Raw genomic sequence first — 20,090 nt, forward strand, 5'->3', positions numbered from 1 at the left:
TATTGGTTCATTTTACGCAGATTATATGATAAAGTCAGTCTTGTATTCCTTGCAGTCATATCAAACACACAGGCCAGCACCAAGAAATAAAGAAAAGTGCAAGACGCACTGAAAACGCTGACCTGTGTATCTCAATAATAAAAAAAACTATATACATATGTACAGAAATAATAATTGCTCCAAAGCACGGGGAAACATCCATATGTAACATCCATATTCCATATGTCCAGGAAAGGCTTCATTACTGATCACAGCCGGAGACGTTTCCTTGGTGGAGTGGGGCTCCTGCTGCTGCTCTCCTCCTCTGCAGGCTTCCTCTTTGCACCCTGTGTAAACCTCTTCAGAAACTGGCAGAGCACCGACATGATTACTCTGCCGTCAGAGGTGCAGTCCGTAACTCTCCATCGATTTGTCATTTCCCTTTCCTCTGTGCAATACACAGTGGAAATGACTCTGGTGATGGTGTCGCCGTCGACATCCAGGGTGCAGACGCAGTTCCTCTGATCTGCCTTCAGGACAGAAAGATCTGCCTTCTCTGGAAGCAGAGGTGTGAGGAACCGTGAATGGAGGTGGGACCCTGCAGGCAGCACCATTAAACCAGCTGGTGAGTTGGTAGGAGGAGATGGAGTGGTGTTCTCCAACTGACTCTCTGGCACATGGGTGAAAGGTGTCGTCAGCAGCAGTTTGTTAAAGAATCCCCTGAAGGCAATATAAGGAAACGCCTTCGTCCCCGTAACCAGGTTATGGTTTAACGAAAGGACCAGATTTTTCATAGAGTCCACATGGCTGGGGCTCAAAGGACGGTTCCTCAGGTTAGAGATGAACATCTGGCGTACGCTGACAGGACTCACCAGCTCAGCTACGAGAAAACAAAAAGATCATCTGTGTTAATCGTGACATAATCAGACAAATTACGGATTTAAATGTCAAAACATGGCTTTATATCATCATATGCTATTTCTACACACAGGCAATGAGAGGCCCACAGCAGAACTCACTCTTTATGAAAGCCTTAAGATTGGTAGAAGGTGAGAAAAATGGTTTTGCACTGTAAATGACTAAATTTCATGTTTTAAACCAAAGATCACAGCACCAAACTCTGCTTGTTAGCATGTTTAAACAGTAAAAATGTCATGATGATAGAATTCATTTGCAAAATTCACATTTTAGCTGCATGTAAATTAAAAATGTACAGCTCATAGTAAAGAATAACTTTGTGTGTTCTTGGTGACTGTGAACAACATTTCATGATAAATGAATGTCACCCATAATATTTGTGAATTATGGACACATTGTCAGTAAGGCTGCATAGAGTTTCAGTGATGTTTAATAATGAATTCATGTTCAGCACTTAGTCTTATTTTATTTAAGCATCAATTTGTTGAAAATAAAACAGCTAAAGTCAATTTCTCACCGAGCACATAACATACATCTGGACACCTGTACAGACACGGCAATACACAATGCACTCACATAAATATGATATACTTGATTCAGCATCAGTAGCCATAACTGATTTTGCACATAATTCGTGCAAGATCAAATTTTGGCCACATCTCAGAGGACTCCCTAACCTCCCTCAAAATTTCCCAGCTTTATAAACGCAACGACTGCCTCTGTGAACTCTCACAGCTCCATCATGCTTCTATACAGATTCGTAATTTATTAACTTTATCGTCTAATTCAGGGCCAGTTGCTAAAACATGTAAATTCAAACCCTCCACATACAAAAACAGGACTCCAGGATGACCGCACTGACGTCAGACGTCAGCCTCCCGCAGGTTCTAATGACTGACGTCGTTTCCATGGCGCGTGAATTAAATTGAGTGTTTTTTAGCATTTTTCAAACAAAAATTGCCCAAAATTGATGTTTCTAAAGTTTGACATATTTCACCTGAAATGTTCACACTCATGCCTTCCTCACTTTAAAGCAAGGGTAGGCAACCTTTCTGATGGCGAGTGCCATTTAAAATTTCCTCAGAGGTCAGTGTGCCATATGATTGCATTAGCAATAAATTTAATAACGCTCTATATTAATAGTTACACACTATATAGAACCACTTTCTAGAATTATATTTGTTTGCAGATGTTGGCAGCTATCAGCGAATAGTTATCAGCTATTTTGAAAGAAAAAAAAAGACACTTTTTTATCCATAACAAGAACTCCATAACAGCAAATGAACTGTACAACAGAAAATACAAATGCTATTTATGGTCTCCTCACAAGAATGATAAGAAAAATAAACTAAGCCAATATGGCATGTCTGTTAATACAGAGACACACATGTTAATATGATCTCTGGTCTCCCACTCAGAGACACAGGTCTCCGAGTGTCCAGCATTCAGACGACTACCTGAGGACTCATGTGAGAGAAAATCTGCTCACACAGATATGTAGAGCCAAATACTGTCAATAAGGCCTCTGCAATGTTCTGAAGACAGTTAAACTTGTCAGGTAGTGATGTCCAGCAGGTGAAAATGCAAGCTCCATGAACACGCACAGCTGTGGATTCCAGCTACTTCGATGTTGCATTAACTGGCATTAACTCAGCCAGTTAATGCGAGACAAATCTAGCTGCTCATTAAAGATTTCTGGTTTGATTAGAAAATAAAACATTGGTCCATATGCCTGAAAGTCCCAAAAATGCATTGTGTCTCGAGTCTACGGATGTATCCGTGTATCTCCGTGGTGCTGATGCTGTGCTAAGCGGAAAGCTCCTGAAGCATTTGAAGTGTCGGAATGTGGAAAGCTAACAACGTCCCCCTCACCAGTAGGCTAAGTTATTTTTAGTAGAATCTGGTAGTTTGGGTTGTTAGTTAAGATACCGTCATCAAGAAGAGGCACAACTAAGGTGTCTATGCGAGCTGATTTGCGATGTGCACCGCTGGCGCGACCATTTATTTTTTAATGCACCCTCTCAGATTAACTCACTGTGTGTCGTGCCCAGGGCTGGACTGGGACAAAAAAACAGCCCGGGCATTTTGACTAAAGACCGGCCCCCCAGGTATTAAAGCCATAAAGCCTTTGAATGAAAACAAATGCTGTTGTGACAGTGATGTACAGTCTTGTTGGTATATGTATGATTTCTATACATTTTACATCAGATAAAAACTTTGGTTGTAAGCTTCAAATAATTATTTAATAACAGCCAGACATTTTAAATGAAAATAAGAAAGTATTTCTTTGTGCCCCCCTCTCCTTGTTAATGCCCCACCTAGCCCCCCTGGCAAAACTTTGCTAGATCCACCCCTGCACAGTTACCAGCTGTCAGCTACTTAGAAAAGGATCCTGGTGTTATTTCTCAGAAACAGTTCAAAACTTGCCTTCAACTCATTCATGTCACCTAAAAGGTAAACCTGTTTCTCCATCACCTGTTCAGCTCTGATGATTCAGTAAGGACATCTCCTGGTTTCATCTTCATGTTTCCCTCTCACCACATAAGCAAACCGATATCATGACCAGCAGCTTTTACAGCTGTGGCTCCAGCAAACATCAGCTGATACTAGAAATTAATATTAAATAAATTCTAACAACAGCTGATCAAGCTTAAACGTGCTGCTGTTGTTTAGTGCGACATCCGGTTTCCTCTTTCTGGCGCAAAGTGGGCGATAAACAAACAAGAGAGAAAAGCCGATCAGCTGATCATTGATCAGTTTCATGATTGAAGTAGCAACAGGAGAGAGAGGGGAGAGAATGAGAGAAGAAGAGGCAGCTGTGCAGCAAAGACAAAGAATAAATCCACCTTTGTGTCTTTTTCATTCTAGCTGAAGTCCGGGACAAACTGCGTCCCCTCTCAGCTCAACACGCATAATAATTTCTCTGAATGCAGGAGGATTCCGTCTTTTTACGGGACGTTGGCAACTCTACTAACTAACCTTATGAATTAAGTAAAGTTCAACATCAGTAACATCATAGCACCCACCCAGCTGTATAGAAACTCCGTCATTCTAGCTAGTACGCAGTACGAGTTATTGTAACTGACTGTAAAAAGTCAGCACAACGAAAATAAACTCCATCTAAACTTGGTTTATATCTGACCCAGATAGACTGCAGGTCATAACTTCTTACCTGAAGTTCAGTTCACCTGACGCTCGGACCGGCGGCCGCCTCAGGTCTCTCCTCCTCCTGCCTCCGATCTCCCTCATCCACCTGCTGGCCTCCACCACTTGTTAATTTTACTGAATCTGTGGAAGCTCAGCGATGCCACCACCAAACAACTGAGTTATTTTTACACACCGGCCAGCATCTGGCCAATCCAACACCTTTCATTGTTTATACTGTTACAAAATAAATAAATAAATAAATAATCATTGGGCCACCGAGCAAATGCCCGGTATGCCCGATGGCCAGTCCAGCTATGGCCGTGCTATCAGTTAACCCTTCGTGTGCCAACTGTGGCACACGAGAAATTGCAAATTGAGAATTCAGTTCATAGGTCATGCAGGGCCATAATAATTATGGCCCATGGAAATTATGCCCCCCCCCCAATAATCACACCCAACCAATACAACCCCCCCCTCCCCAAATAAAATAAATAGGCTGTTGATTTTCTTTACTCATTTCAGGTATTACCAGCAAAATAGTTGCATGTTTAATCATCTGGGAATTTACCCAGATTTATTTATTTATTTAGACAGAGATCTTGACCCCCACCCCCCAATGTTCAGCAAAAAGTTATGCCGATGAGGTCATGGCACACTACTCTCCCCCAATTAGCTCCCTGAATAACTTCAAATTATTGGTACCGATATCGGCAATAATGGGCCTGTATTTACATGGTATTGGATTGATACCAGAATTTGTAGTGTGGCACAGCACTACTGTGAATGAGGGAAAGTGTGAATGTTAAATGTTTTTGTTGAAATGTTGAGGCAAGTATATACATGTTAAATGACAAGATATGCGTGTTCAAACAGCATCAGTTAACACACAACTTCAAGGTTTTTTTTATTTCTATATGATAATTCTTCATAATTAAACAACAAGAACGAGTAATCTGATGCCCTGTAATCATTATGAAGCAATAATTTGAAATACAATAACACATTAAGTTTGTACAAAGTATTGTATCGGATCAGTATCGTCGATACCACCCTGAATTTTACTTGGTATTGGATCGGAAAAGAAATCCATGGTATCGCACATCACTACTCTGTAGCACTGGGTCCTCAGGTATAACGTAGCTCTATTAACCGGCACTCTGCGGCTTTCACGAAGGACCCAGATGTATGACCCGAAAAACTGAATTTAAAAACTGAAATTGAATGGCGCAAAGTGAAACTGAAAGCATTCAAGAGCTAAATTTAAAGAAAGACGGAATACAATTTCAAATTAAATTAATCCATCCATCCATCCATTCGCTTCGGCTTATCCTTTTCGTAACAAATCAGAGTTACCAATCTGTCAAACTGTGTTGCCCAATTTGTAAACAAAGTGGCTAATAGACTTCTACGACCTATAAAACACTCATTTACCACCAAGTAAAATAATAAACATATGGCACGAAGTAAAAATTTCAATTCAATTCAATTCAATTTTATTATATAGCGCCAAATCACAACAACAGTCGCCTCAAGGGGCTTTATATTGTACAGTAGATCGTACAAAAATACAGTAGATCGTACAATAATAATAATAATAATAATAAAACATACCAGCAATCGATGGGAGGCTTCGGGGAAATAATCCGCAGGTGATCACTACAAAACATGAGTAACACCAGTCAACAAAAGTGTAGCCAATTCAGGCTGAGGCAGCAGTGACATACCTGTAACAGCCAGGGAAGGCAGGTGACCGAAGGCTGATCGAAGTGTAAGGCAACAAGTGAACAAGTCAGGGATGCTCAGATGGCAGCTGCTATTTATAGCAGCTCCATCTAATGTGATTGTGGTAGTAGCGGGATCAATAAGCCAGTATTAAAATACAATATTCATTCTGCTACACATAGAAACTGAACATTTAACAGTGTTTCCTGAAAACCCTCTCTTGTCCGGTCATTTCCTGATAACAGTTACATTTACAGTAATTGATTATACAGCAGTGGTGAGTAGACTTCATCACAGTAGATGTCTTTCGGAAAGTGCTGTAACTAAGTTTAAGACTATAATTCACCCACTGTTATCATCTTCAATGCTCTGTACCAACACAGAGCAGAGCGGCTACATGAACACTTCTCCAACAGAGGTCGATTATCTTGTTAATAATTTTGCCTCCTTACTATGTATGACACTGGAAACTGTAGCTCCTGTGAAAAAGAGAGCCTCAAATCAGAAGTACTTGACTCCCTGGTATAATTCTCATGTCTTAAAAACATAAAGACTTGGATGACCTCTAATTTTCTGCTCCTAAATTCAGATAAATGCTGGACTATTGTAATTCATTATTATCAGGATGTCCTAAAAACTCACTGAAATGCCTTCAGTTAATCTAAAATGCTGCAGCAAGAGTACTCCCGGTTAAATCAAGAATTGAATTCAAAATTCTGGTCCTCCTATTAAAGTCTTAAGTAATCATTCCCCATCGTATCTTAATGACCTTGTAGTACCATATCACCCCATTAGAGCACTTCGTCCTCGCACTGCAGGCCTACTTGTTGTTCCTAGAGTATTTACAAGTAGAATGGGAGGCAGAGCCTTCAGTTTTCAGGCCCCTCTTCTATGGAACCAGCTTCCAGTTTGGATTCAGGAGACAGAAAGTCTCTACTTTTAAGGTTAGGCTTAAAACTTTCCGTTTTATTAAAGCATATGGGAGGATTCAGGTGCAGGCTGCTGGGAGATTCCCATGATGTATTGGGTATTTCTTCTTCAGTCACCTTTCTCACTCACTATATAGACCTCTCTGCATTGAATCATACTTGTTATTAATATATGGCTCTCTTTTACAGCATGTCTTTAATCTTGTCTTCCTTCTCTCACCCCAATCGGTCACAGCAGATGGCCGCTCCTCCCTGAGCCTGGTTCTTCCAGAGGTTTCTTCCTGTTAAAAGGGCGATTTTCCCTCCCCCGGTCGCCAAAGTGCTTGCTCATAGGGGGTAATTTGCTTGTTGGGTTTTTCTCTGTATGTATTATTGTAGGGTCTACCTAACAATATAAAGTGCCTTGAGGCAACTGTTGGTTTGGTGCTGTATAAATAAAATTGAATTGAATTGAATTGAACTGAAGTCAATTGAAAATTGCATAGTTTTAGTGGACCTCAATGGCTCACTGGAGCATTTGTTGAACTAAATCATTCATTTGTCTTTACTTCCTGATTTAATGTGTTTAAACGGCTGTTTGTTAGGAAGTCGTTGAAAGTTATTAAATTGAACTGGAAATACTTAAAGATGTCCCATGCAAAGAGCAAAGAAAAAAAGACAAGTTACAGACTGTGTTAAAGAGGCATGCAGCTGTTTTCTCTAAAAAGCTAGGAAAAATGAAAGGGGTTAAAGCCGAACTGCCTCTAAGACCCACTGTACCCAAATTCTGCCCACCACGTAACGTGCCGTATGCTCAAAATCTTCTAAACCCACAGATCTGTGTGGATAAGTATCCAATTCCACACACTGAGGACTTGTTTGCTTTGCTAGGTCAATTGCTCCAACTGGACCAATTGCTACCAACTGATACCTGGACAACATGCTCGTCGGTGGTCCTGAGGATGCACCTCAAATGGATGAGGTCCTGAGCAGACTTAAAGAAGATGGCCTGCATCTCACACAAGAGAAATGCCTGTTTTTCTTGGTCTAATGATATTCGTTTTGAGCCAGAAAGAACATTCCTGACACAAAATAGAATCAGTTTTTGGCAAAGTGACTTTTATATGTCTTTTATTTGTCCAGGTAAAAAGTGTCACTGACATTAAAAAGCGATCTATCCAAGAACGCAGCAGAAATATATAACATCACATTTCTATAAACACACTTTAAGTGACCAAGAAAGACTTTATTGATTGTAATAAAACTCAGGGTTTTTTGTCTTTAGTATGTGTACCACTGCCACTTACTTTCTTAAACTGGTCTGGTCCGCTGGTCAGAAAATCAGGATTATCAGTCAAATGCTTTTAAAACTTCAAACTTTTGAATTAGAATAACAATCATTAAAATTTATAAAACATCCTTAATAAAAAAAAAAAAATTCAACCCGGCCTTAATAAGCAATCTGCAATTAACAGTGGTTTTCCCTACTCACAGAACCCAAACACCACACAAGTAAATCCTCAAACTTATCACAAACGGCACAAAAGAAAAGTGCACTTCAAAGACATAAAAGCTCAACTGTGAGAATCACAGTAAACAAAAGGCCACTCTGTGGCCAACATCATTTATTTAGAGGAGGCCCCCAAAATTTAACAGAATTTTTTTATGATATATATACACCGTGAAATCATATGTACTTGTATACACTATATACCTATACTAGAGTGTTTATATCTTGGAATTACAATCTTAAGCAATTGCTCAAATTGTGATAGATATATTTAGGTCAAGCATTATTTACATTTGTATGAACACCTGTTAATGCACAGTGGTTGTTTTGAGATTTAATAATTGGGACTTATGTGCAACTTTGAGAGTTTTGTGGTCTATTTTGACAGGTTTGTGACATATGGTTGGTAGAAACTGGTAGAGAATCCTGGCTATTTAAGCACTTGTGGGACTCTCCACCATTTGCTCTTAGAACTGAAGAATCTTCGTGGATGAGAGGTGAAGCGTCTTCAAGACACCTAAAGAAGCCCAGTTGCTTTTCTTTCCAAGCTCCTTAGATTACCATGAACTGGACGACTGAGAACCTACACACACTATAACATGTTCAACCTCTGTTCACTACAGTATTTACTAATATAAGTAATATAAGTAAAGGTATTAGACTTTAAAAACATCGGAAATCACTTTTTGGTAGATTTTGGCACAAAAAGTTTTATGTAGTATTTTATTTTGAAGGTCGTTGGCGGAAGTTTCCTTATTTACACGCTAACCATTTAACAGTAGTATTCCACCAAGTCTTCCACGGACTGCCACGTCGAGATCCGTGACGACAAGGTTTGTAACTATTCTTTCACACTGTGATTCTCTGCTATAACGAACCCGACTATTACGAGTCCGGTAGAAATATGCTGGCCAACAGAAACTGTCCCAACTCAGGACAGTTGTAACTCACTGCTAATAATAAAGTAACTCAGTGCTGCTGAATCGTCAGCAGTATTTTGTCATCGATGAAGCTCACGCTTCCTAAAGTTAGAACTAACTACTATACTAACTACTGTCACTGAAAGGCACCGGATACAAAACCGTAACTTCCTCGACAGTACGTAATACTGTCTAAGAGAAAATGGGAAGACTAGAAAACTCCTGTATTTAACGCAGTCCCTTGTGAAGTCAGCACCTTCTCAGTGTGGAACTAATGTTACGAAGTGTAACGTTAGCTTGATATGAATACACTGTGCCGCGATACTCACAATTCAGGTACTACTTTTACCCTAACCCTAGTAAATATAGCATGGGGGGGCGACTGTCGAAGGTCAGACTGCTTCGGAATCTTTTTTTGTATTTCTGCATGCTGGAGACTGTTAATGACTAAGTGTATCTTGAACGTCAGCGACTGAACATTTCTTGCCCTCCAAACTGCTGTTTCCCTTACCTCTGATTTTTTCTAATACACTCGTGAAACTTGCTTTATGTAGAACATACCTGCTTGGTTTGTTTGAATCTCGGTGCAGTAAAGGTTGTTTTTAAATTCACCTGGGTGAATTTGATTTGAAGCTTACAGTGTATTCTTTTGTAGCAATATAGATGGTAATGATTGTGGAGTAGTGCTTTATTGTTAGTTAAGAATTTCTCCAGGTAATGGTCTCACTGAGATTAAAATCTCTTTTTCAAAGAGAGACCTAATAAGGTTAATTAGTGACTCTACTTTGACCAATGAACAATGCTAAAACATAGTACATAGCACCAATAATAATATTAAAAGAGAAGAACGTATAATTTGCAATTCATTATTATAATAATAATAATAATAATAATAATTAATAATATTGGCAAATGTGTACAAGTAAATGGTAAATGGCCTGTATTTGTATAGCGCTTTATAAGTAGAGCTTAATAGGTATTCTGTCTCTCTCTAATAGGTTTATTTGGTTTTTATCCCTCAGTTTCAAAAAGGCTGATTGGGTATTGTCATCACCCTGCCAGGTGGGCAGGTAGGCAGATGGCCAATGTGGACACCCAAGTTTGGGAATGCGATAACTCGAGAACAAAGCAACATAGGAATTTCAAATGATACCATAGGTGTATTAACTAAAAATCTCAGACGAGTTTGAATCTTAGTGACCTCGACCTCAAGGTCTGGGTCAGAGTTCAAGTTTTCTGAAAATCCTATGAATGCGATAACTCAAGGAGAAGTTAATGCTATAGGTTTATCTACTAAAAATCTCTAACAGGTTTAAATCTTAGGGACCTCAGCCTCAGGGACAGAGGTCAGAGGACAGAGAAGTTTTCTAGAAATCCTGTGAATGCAATAACTTGAAAACAAATTTATAACTTAAGAAAAATCTAAATAACTAAAAACTGTGAAAGCATATTGATTTGCTCTCCTGATATTTAGACTGTAGTATTGATATTTTAACCTTTGCTGTTCAAAAACTGTGAGCCTCACTGTAATAAGAAAAGGTAAACATGGACTGTAAATCATTTGTAAATGTCATTAATACGTGTTATTGTTGTAAGCATTTTTACTGAAACTGAAGAAAATGGAAGGTTCTTGTGTGTTACATGTCAAGGCAGGTGGATGCCCCTTCCTAAACCCAAGTCTACCGAGCTCTATTTCTTTAACCTCCTAAGACCCAAACTCTTCCACGGCATTCATTTTTAATTTCTCTTTGATATTTGGGCATGTTGGGACACGATGAATGTAAAAGCAAAGAATTACCAGATTTATTTTTTTTTTTTTACCTGATTTTTGTTTCTAAGAAAAATGAGAGCCACATATGAGGATATTCGTTTAAAATTTCGATAGAACAGTAGCACTATAATGTCCTTGTAAGTGGATATCAGGCCCTTGTAGAGCAAAATTGAGTATTTTGGCCTAAATAACCCAAAATGGGATGTCCACATATGTGGACGCCAGGTCCTAGGAGGTTAAAGGGGATGCAACAAGGAATAATTTGATCATTGAGGTTTTCCATCTAATATTGTAGGTTTTTAACTTCAAGGTAAAGGCACCTTGATCAGATGTTGTGACTGACATTATAAAAATGTAACTGAATTGAGTTCGCTTGTCGAATTGAAATGGAATAAATAGACATTGTCACAATGGTGGAGGATCACATAAGGGACTTGGCTTGAACCCTTTATCAGCCATTACTGGACAGTGTGGAATCGTTTCCGGTCCTTGCTAACTCTTGAGACTGATATATCAGTATCATTTTTGTCTGCTTACTTCTGAAACTGAGACTTAAAACAACTAGGTGTGAACTCATTTCTATTACTCCTTTGTGCCACCATGTAATTTACAACAAGTGTGTGTGTGTGTTTTAGTACTACAAACGAACTGCATAGAAAAAGGGTTTCAGGATAAGTAACATAAATATTAATACCAAAACTTAATGCTAACTATTGTATGCTTCCCCAGGTTCCAGTGAGCACAGCAAGACAAATCATCACTTGGTCGTAATGAGGCAGCTTAAAGGCAAGCCGAAGAAAGAAACCTCTAAGGACAAGAAGGAGCGCAAACAGGCAATGCAGGAAGCCCGTCAGCAGGTTGCTACTGTAGTCCTGCCCACACTAGCTGTAGTGGTCTTACTTATCATCGTCTTTGTCTATGTGGCCACCAGACCTGATGCTATTGAGTAGACACTAAAGAAACATCTACTTCCCAACTGGTGTGGCAAATTGACTTGGTTATATCGAAAGGATTGACCCTATCATGTGATGACCATACTTGTGCTGGCCAGTTACTCGGCCTAGGACTATTGTTTATTTTAAGGAAACCCTTCTTCAAAGTGTGTCTTCATGCTGCAAAAAGAAGAAAACATTGCTCCTTGGTGCCTCCAAATGTATGAGGGTAAAACCATATTTAATCTTGGTTGTTAGAGTCTTACAGCCACTGATGGATTCGTGTGTATGTTTTACAAAACAATGCACTATCCTGCATACCAAAGTGCTTATGCAGAGCTTTCAAAATGTGACCACAGGTGTTTAATGTCTAAAATGTTCAATGTAAAAAATTGGTCTTGTGACTTGTGCTGTTAAAAATATTTCAAATCAATGCAAACAAGGTCCTTGACCACACCTTAGACATATCTCACATTTACAGTATCTGTAAAAGTATGTGTGACATGTTTAGAATAATTCTTGTGCCTACCTTGTGTGAATGTCACTGTGAAATATTTTATTTTAAGAGCAGTAGGATCACACGTGAATTTCTTCATCTTCAAAATGTTTAGAAGCCTGATCCACAAAGTCATTGACATCCAAACATTTGAGTCATTCATGACTTGTTCAAAGTGTAACAAAGTGCCTTATAAGAGATTTGCATTTTTGCAAATAAAGAGATAAAACAATGTGATTTGTTAAATATTCTGAATACTACAACTTTTATCTTTATGTCTGTTTGTTTGTGGGGGTTTTTTGTTTTGGTTTTTTTTGTTTTGTTTTGTTTTGGTGAAATGCAGCAAACCACATTCGTATTGGTGTTTATTATTACAACAGGGGTTTTGCTACTTGTTCTCAAATATAATCTTGGCATCAAGCATTGTGAGAAAGCTTGGCCAAAGTGGCTGAAGAAGGGCAGGAGACAGATGCTGTTAACTCCAAAGTTAACTTGGTGCAAATAAGCATAATGGACTTAAACCAAAATTAATGTCAAGTGCACTCAGCTACACTGACCTGATCCTCCTCTGTCAAACACCTGAGTTCTCTGCTTAAATACTCGATATCCAAACAATATTCTCCTATGGAATATTCCATTCAATGGGTAATACTAATCATTACATGACGATACTTTTTACCAAAAATAAAACACACTTCTTCTTATGGCCTCTAAAGTGTAGCCATTACATTTTACAATAATACATACAACTCTCAAACAAATAAAACCCTAAAATTGACTTTATTAAATTAAAGCAATTTTCTTCCCCCTCTTCACCTGGTTCCTTCCTGTGATGTCAGCACTAAACAGGACAAGCTAACAGTTTAAATAAATGAAATGTTAACTTAACAAACTTGTCAAAATTGATTTAAAATATGTTATATTAAGTAATCTGTAAAAGTGCAAAACATAAACAAACCCAGGATAGTAAATATTTGCAAACTACAGAAAAAAAACAAGGTATGGCTAAATCAAAACAAGAATGTTAACTAAGAATAATAAACCTAAACTCCAGGCAAATGGTGTTCTCACCCACATTGTCACAAGCACACACAAAAAAACCACACTATTGTGAAATTTCTGAATATTTTCACCTCAGAATGAATTTTCCAAATGTCTTTTTTTTGTCGGACAAAGCATACAGAAATAGCTGCATTTAACAAACAAAATGTGTTGTGGTTCAGTCAGGTTTCAGAGCTCAGCTCAGCACAGAAACAGCTTTAGTGAAGGTTACAAATGATCTTCTTATGGCCTCTAACAGTGGACTCATCTCTGTGCTTGTCCTGCTAGACCTCAGTGCCGTCTGTTGACCATAATATCCTATTAGAGCGATTAGAACATGCTGTAGGTATTACAGGTATTGTACTGCAGTGGTTTGTATCATATCTATCTAATAGACTCCAATTTGTTCATGTAAATGGAGAGTCCTCTTCACACGCTGAGGTTAATTATGGAGTTCCACAGGGTTCAGTGTTTACATTATACATGCTTCCCTTAGGCAGCATCATTAGAAGACATAGCATACATTTTCACTGCCATGCAGATGACACCCAAGCATATAGTTAGGGCTGGACCAGGTGACCCTGAATCCTCCCTTAGTTATGCTGCAATAGGCATAAGCTGCTGGGGGACTCCCATGATGCATTGAATTTTTCCTTGTCAGTCACCTTTTTCACTCACTATGTGCTAATAGGCCTCTCTGCATTAAATCGTACTTGTTATTAATCTCTGTTTCTCTTCCACAGCATGTCTTCTATCCTATCCTTCTATCCTATCCTGTCCTTCTCTCACTCCAACCGGTCGCAGCAGATGGCCCGCCCCTCCCTGAGCCTGGTTCTGCCGGAGGTTTCTTCCTGTTAAAAGGGAGTTTTTCCTTCCCACTGTCGCCAAAGTGCTTGCTCATAGGGGGTCATTTGCTTGTTTGGTTTTTCTCTGTATGTATTATTCTAGGGTCTACCATACAATATAAAGCGCCTTGAGGCGACTGTTGTTGTGATTTGGCGCTATATAAATAAAATTGAATTGAATTGGTCCATCCATTTGCTTAGAATTAGAGTATCTCGGGGTCTTGTTCACGAGTGACAGGAAAAGGGAGCGAGAGATTGACATCACTGCAGCCATAAATCAAATTCAAATTCAAATTTTATTTGTCACATACACAGTCATACACAGTACGATATGCAGTGAAATGCTTACACAACTGCTCGTGACCTAAAGAAAAAAAAGAAAAAGCTATGAATAAGATAGGAAATAAATATGAAAATTAAAAAGGGTAAATTTAAATAGGAAGGAATAAAATAAAATGAAATATAAAAATTAAGTTAAAAATGAGAAAACTGTACAACACAAATTAGAATGAAGGGTAAATTTAACTGGGAAAGAATAAGATAAAATATATAAATTAAAGTTGAAAATAAAATAACTGTACAACAAAATACACAATACACAGTAAAGAAATATATAAGAATGTATGAAGAAATATAAATATATATATACACAATAACAGCAGCTGTAGAAGTATTAACTGGAAATGAGGAGTATAATGTCCAGTGTTGTGCAATCCACATTTGGAAGTGTCTTATGCAGTGCAAATATGCTTAAAGTGATCTAAGTGATGCAGTGAAAACAATGTCCAGAATGTCCGGTGTGTGTGTAAGAACCATATGTGTGGGTCAGTACTGTGTGGTGGTGTGATTGAGAGACCGTATCGCCTGCGGGAAGAAGCTCCTCCTCAGTCTCTCTGTGTTGGTCTTCAGGGAGCGGAATTGCTTTCCTGACCTCAACAGAGAGAACAGTCTGTTGTTGGGATGGCTGAGGTCCTTCACGATCTTCCTGGCCTTGGTCCAGCACCGCCTGCTGTAGATTGAGTGCAGGTCAGGGAGCTCGGAGCGGATGGTGCGCTCAGCTGAACGCACAACCCTCTGTAGAGCTCGTCTGTCCTGCATGGTGCTGTTCCCGAACCAGGTTAAGATGTTTCCCGTCAGGATGCTCTCTATGGTGCACGAGTAAAAGTTCCTGAGCACCTTGGAGGGCAGTTGGAAGTCTCTCAAGCGTCTGAGGTGGTAGAGACGCTGACGGGCCTTTTTCACCACGGTGTTGATGTGACAGGACCATGACAGGTCCTGCGTGATGTGAACTCCGAGGTATTTGAAGCTGTCCACTCTCTCCACTGGGCACTCGTTGATGACGGGGGTCTGGTAGTTCCTCTCCTGCTTAGTGCTGAAGTCCACTATCAACTCCTTTGTCTTACTGACGTTTAGAAGGAGGTTGTTCCTCTGGCACCAGTTCTCCAGATTCCTAATCTCCTTCAGGTAGGCCGCCTCGTTGTTGTCAGAGATCAGGCCCACCACGACGGTGTCGTCAGCAAACTTGATAATGGTGGTGGAGCTGGTAGTGGCCACACAGTCGTGTACAAAGAGTACAGCAGGGGGCTCAGAACACACCCCTGGGGGGCTCCAGTGCTGAGAGTGGTGGAGGCTGAGACATGTCCGCCCATCCTTACTGCCTGTGGTCTGCTAGTTAGGAAGTTGGATTATATCCTTCAGCTGGCCTTGGAAGGCCCTGGTATTCCCCCGGACAAACTGGATGAGATGGCCGGGGAGAGGGAGGTCTGGGCTTCTCTGCTTAGGCTGCTGCTCCCGTGACCCAGCCCAGGATAAGCGGAAGAAGACGGATGGATGACGGAAGACGGATTTTTGTAATTCCTTTCAGTTGTCTTGAATAATAGTTTTCTAAGCTCCTTAAAGGACATTGCAAAGCACTTTAAGTATTTGCTGCCTTTTTGTTTTGTTCTCTGTCAAGACAATCCTATACTGCTTCATTGTGTGGATGCCCTCAAAGGCATCCACACAATGAGTTACTGTTTCTCTTTATTCTTTATCCTTTATTATTCTTCAAGTTGCCACTTTCTTTGCCGCTTAACTACTCCCTCAGTTTTCAGCCGTTTTTCAAACTCTAAACTGTTCAGCTCTTTCTGCTGATGCCTGCTATGACTTTTGGTGCTCATAACTTTTAGACTTTTTCAGATATTAAGCTTTTTATGTCATTTTTTTGGCCCATTTTGCTGAATAGGACCACATTATCAGTGTGATCACCAGTTTTGCTTGCTGGGCTGAGCCATGTTTTAGGTCAGTGAGATAAGCAGCCGTTCTCAGAGTAGGAGGCCGGGGTTCAAATCCCGCTTGTGGCAACATTTCTTTCACTTAACAATTAAACTTTTTTAACTCCTTTCAACACAAATTTAAGCTTTTTCACCGCTTATCAGCACAATTTTCAGTTTTTTCTGCTGTTTTCAGCACAAATCCAAGCTTTTTCAGCTGTTTTCAGCAAAAACCTCTTTTCAGCAGAATTCTGCTCATTCAACTCTTTTCAGCAGAAATTCTGCTGATTTAACTCTTTTCAGCAAAATTTTCAGTCTTTAATGCTGTTTTCAGAAAAATACTCTTTTCAGCAGAAATTCTGCTCATTCACCTCTTTTCAGCCCAAATTCTGCTCATTCACCTCTTTTCAGCAGAAATTCTGCTGATTGAACTCTTTTCAGCAGAATTTTCACCTCTTTTCTGCCCAAATTCTGCTTATTCACCTCTTCTGAAATTTTTTTTTAGCCTTTTCACCTCTTATCAGCACAATTCTCAGCAGCTTCTGCTCATTTCAGCAGAATTGTCAGTCTCTCCACCTGTTCTTTGTGAGAATGAGTTTGGCTCAGTGAGATGAGTAGCCGCCTTGAGACCAGAAGGGCCAGGTTTGAATCCTGCTCAGGGCAACGTTTTTTTTCAACTTTTTCAGCTTTTTTCAGCAGAAATCTTCAGCGTTAAGGCATCCACACAGCATTTTCGCAGGAAATGCAAATTTTTCTAGTTTATATTAAGGTCAGAGTTCTGAGGAGGCCGATCCATGACTGATAGTGTCCCATTGTTTTCTATCCAGACATGCTTTTACTCCATTGGCAGGGTGTTTGGGATCATTGGGCCACATTCACAAACATTGCACTGCTAGTACATCACTAATGGTTTCAGGTTTTGAGAGTTGAGCCTGACAGTGTGACAAAATGGAACTTCTAAATATGATAAATTAAGAATAAAAATTAAGGTATGAAAACCTTGATGAATCACTACTTTGTGTGTGAAACATTCATATGCACATTTATGCACAAATGTGTCCATAGCAAAGTTTCATGACCCTTTCCATGCCAAATAACAACTTTCTGTTCCATAGCAATTCACTATACCATTAATACATGCTGTTAAATGAAAATAATTTGTGTAAAAAGAAATGATGGACTGGCTGTATGAAAATTTAAACGCAGTGCCTGCATGTAGTGTTCCAGGGGAGCGAGTTTTCAGCTATGGTGGCATCATTCTACAGCCTCATCGTGCACAAATAACTGAAAGACTTTTGACTAGTTTGATTTTTTGCAAAGTGTACATTCCTGACCATTGTTCAGTTCATATATTTGCTTTGTTTTCTCTGTGTCACTTACACATGAAAATATACAAACACATGTTCACACACAGAGACCAGATGAGAGAGCGGGCATACATTTACTCTGATTCTTTGATTGTACTGTTTTGAATGTTTATTCTGTGAAATTATAGTTTAAAGGAAGAATATTCCTGCAGCTAAGTTTAGTTGAGCTGTACAATATAGAGGTACAATTTCAGAATTACTTTGTGTATATTTTGAAAGTTCAGTTGCAGATGTTTCATCATGTGTTAAGATAAATACAGACACACACACACACACACACGGTCTATTATTTACATTTAACATATAATTGAAACACTGATAAAAAATAAAAAAAAAAAGACTTGAAAGGACTTAATTCAAAGTTTCAGACTGGGACTTCACTTAAGAGATGCCTGTCTTGACTTGAGACTTGACTCATGACTTGACTCAGTCCCACCTCGGGTCCACAGTAGCATTAGCATCACATTCACAACTAAAGCAAAAACTCAACTATTTTGCCGGCTGGAGGTAATAAAACAATAGAATTTACCATTCTACTATGCTGTAGGCTATATGCAGTCTTAGTTCTCTAGAAACCACGGGCTACCACGTAAGATTTTCCCCTCCCACCCCTAGAAACGCCTCCTGTGGTGTCCTGGAAAGGTAGTCCACTGTGCAGTTATCTTTTTCCCTTCTTGATGAGTATGTCAGAATGAAATGGCTTCATGGCCACAAACCACCTTGTTGTCCTGGAATTGGTGTCCCTCATGTTTTTCAGCCAGGACAATGCCTGATGGTCCCAAAAGGTAATAGCGTAACAAGGCCCACTTTATAGCAAGACATTCCTTTTCCACACTGGAATACCAAACTTCATGTTTATTGAGCTTCCTGCTGATATACAGGACAGACTGGACATAGTCTGGACAGTGAATGTCTGAGGGAAGTCGGGGCTTTTTAGTATGAGCTCCTGCAGTGCTGTCTTCAGGGCCTGAAAAGGCTCCTCGCATTCCATTGTCCACTCTACCCTGTTAGAATGGTTTTTCCCTATCAAGTCAGTAATTGGGACTGAGAGTGAAGAAAATCCAGGAATGAACCTCCTGTACCAACCAACAAGACCCAGAAATGACTTGGGCCTTTGTTCTTGGCTTCTCAGCTGACATGATGGTATCAACCTTCCCCACCTGAGGCCTGGTCACGCCTTTCCCAAGCAAAAACTCCAGATATTGGAAGTCCTGCTTGACCAGGGCACACTTGTCAGGGCGAATGGTAAGGCCTGCATCCTTAATCCGTTGCAGCATCTCCTTCAGGTGGGCCAGATGATCCTCTTAGCTGGCAATGTAGATCACAACATCGTCGAGATAAGCATCAGCATAGGATTCTGTGCCAACGAGGAGCTGAAATGTTGCTGGGGCCCCGCGTAGGCAAACGGAAAGGACAGTAAACTGAATATGCCCAAAAGCGTTTCTGAAAGCTGTTATTTCGTTGCTCTCCTCAGTCAGCAGAACCTCCCAATAAACCTTGCACAGGTCCATTGTGCTAATCAACCTGGCACCGCCGACTCTCTCAACAAGGTCATCATCTCTGGGAATGGGAAGTCCAGCCTGCTGACCCCATTGACCTTTCTGAAGTCTAAACAGAACCTCAGCGTGCCATCCTTCTTGGGGACCAGGTTGATGGGTCTACTCAACTCTCTAGTGGAAAGTTCAATAACCCCCATGTCTCTCATTATATCCAGTTCTTTCTTTGACAAATGCAACAGGCACTCATGGACCTTATATACAGGCACAAGCCATGGCAGTGGTTTTCATCAGCTCATCATCAATCTCAAGTCAGTGCTCCTAACATTCCATCAACATGTGGACAAGGGGAGAAAACGCGCTGGATCTTATTTACACAAACATTCCCAGCGCGTAGAGAGTGAAGACCCACCCCCACCTCAGATACTCAGACCACTTGTCTGTTATGCTAATTCTGGCATACAGCACGCTCCTCAGATGCTGCAAACCGGTTCTGAGACAGGTGAGAACCTGACCTGCAGGAGCTCTCTCCTCTTCAGGACTGTTTTGAGTATACTGACTAAGACATGTTCAGGGAGGCTGCAACAAATGGCCACCACACCAGCTTGGAGGAGTACACATCATCTGTGACCAGCTACATCAGCAAGTGCATCGATTGGGTCACTGTCTCCAAGACTATCATAACACACTCCAACCAGAAACTGTGGATGACAGCAGAAGTGGGTGAGCTGCTAAACACTCGAGAGGGACTATTGAGAGTTTCCTGAGCAGCTGCATCACTGTCTG

The 20,090-nt window shown here is 40.1% G+C and overlaps 1 protein-coding gene across 1 annotated transcript; it reads right to left on the reverse strand.

The window, feature by feature from the left end:
• Positions 1-225: 225 nt before the first annotated feature.
• Positions 226-19,504, reverse strand: LOC146374299 (uncharacterized). The gene is made up of 2 exons (XM_084950166.1): positions 19,333-19,504; positions 226-859 (listed from the first exon to the last, which is right to left on the reverse strand). The coding sequence occupies exons 1-2, from the start codon at positions 19,502-19,504 to the stop codon at positions 249-251; spliced, it is 783 nt and encodes a 260-aa protein (XP_084806292.1). The 3' UTR covers positions 226-248.
• Between the last annotated feature and the right edge of the window lie 586 nt (positions 19,505-20,090).

This window comes from Perissodus microlepis, chromosome 14 (assembly GCF_051167445.1).
Source record: "Perissodus microlepis isolate ML-2025 ecotype Zambia chromosome 14, ASM5116744v1, whole genome shotgun sequence".
In the NCBI taxonomy this organism is placed as follows: Eukaryota; Metazoa; Chordata; class Actinopteri; order Cichliformes; family Cichlidae; genus Perissodus; species Perissodus microlepis.

Bases quoted from the DNA above. Each gene is read 5' to 3' on its own strand.
- LOC146374299 (XM_084950166.1), bottom strand. From the start codon at position 19,504: ATGGGGGTTATTGAACTTTCCACTAGAGAGTTGAGTAGACCCATCAAC. The intron at 860-19,332 runs GTTGATTAGCAC...GTTTTCTCGTAG, and splicing joins GAGAGAGTCGGCGGTGCCAG to CTGAGCTGGTGAGTCCTGTC.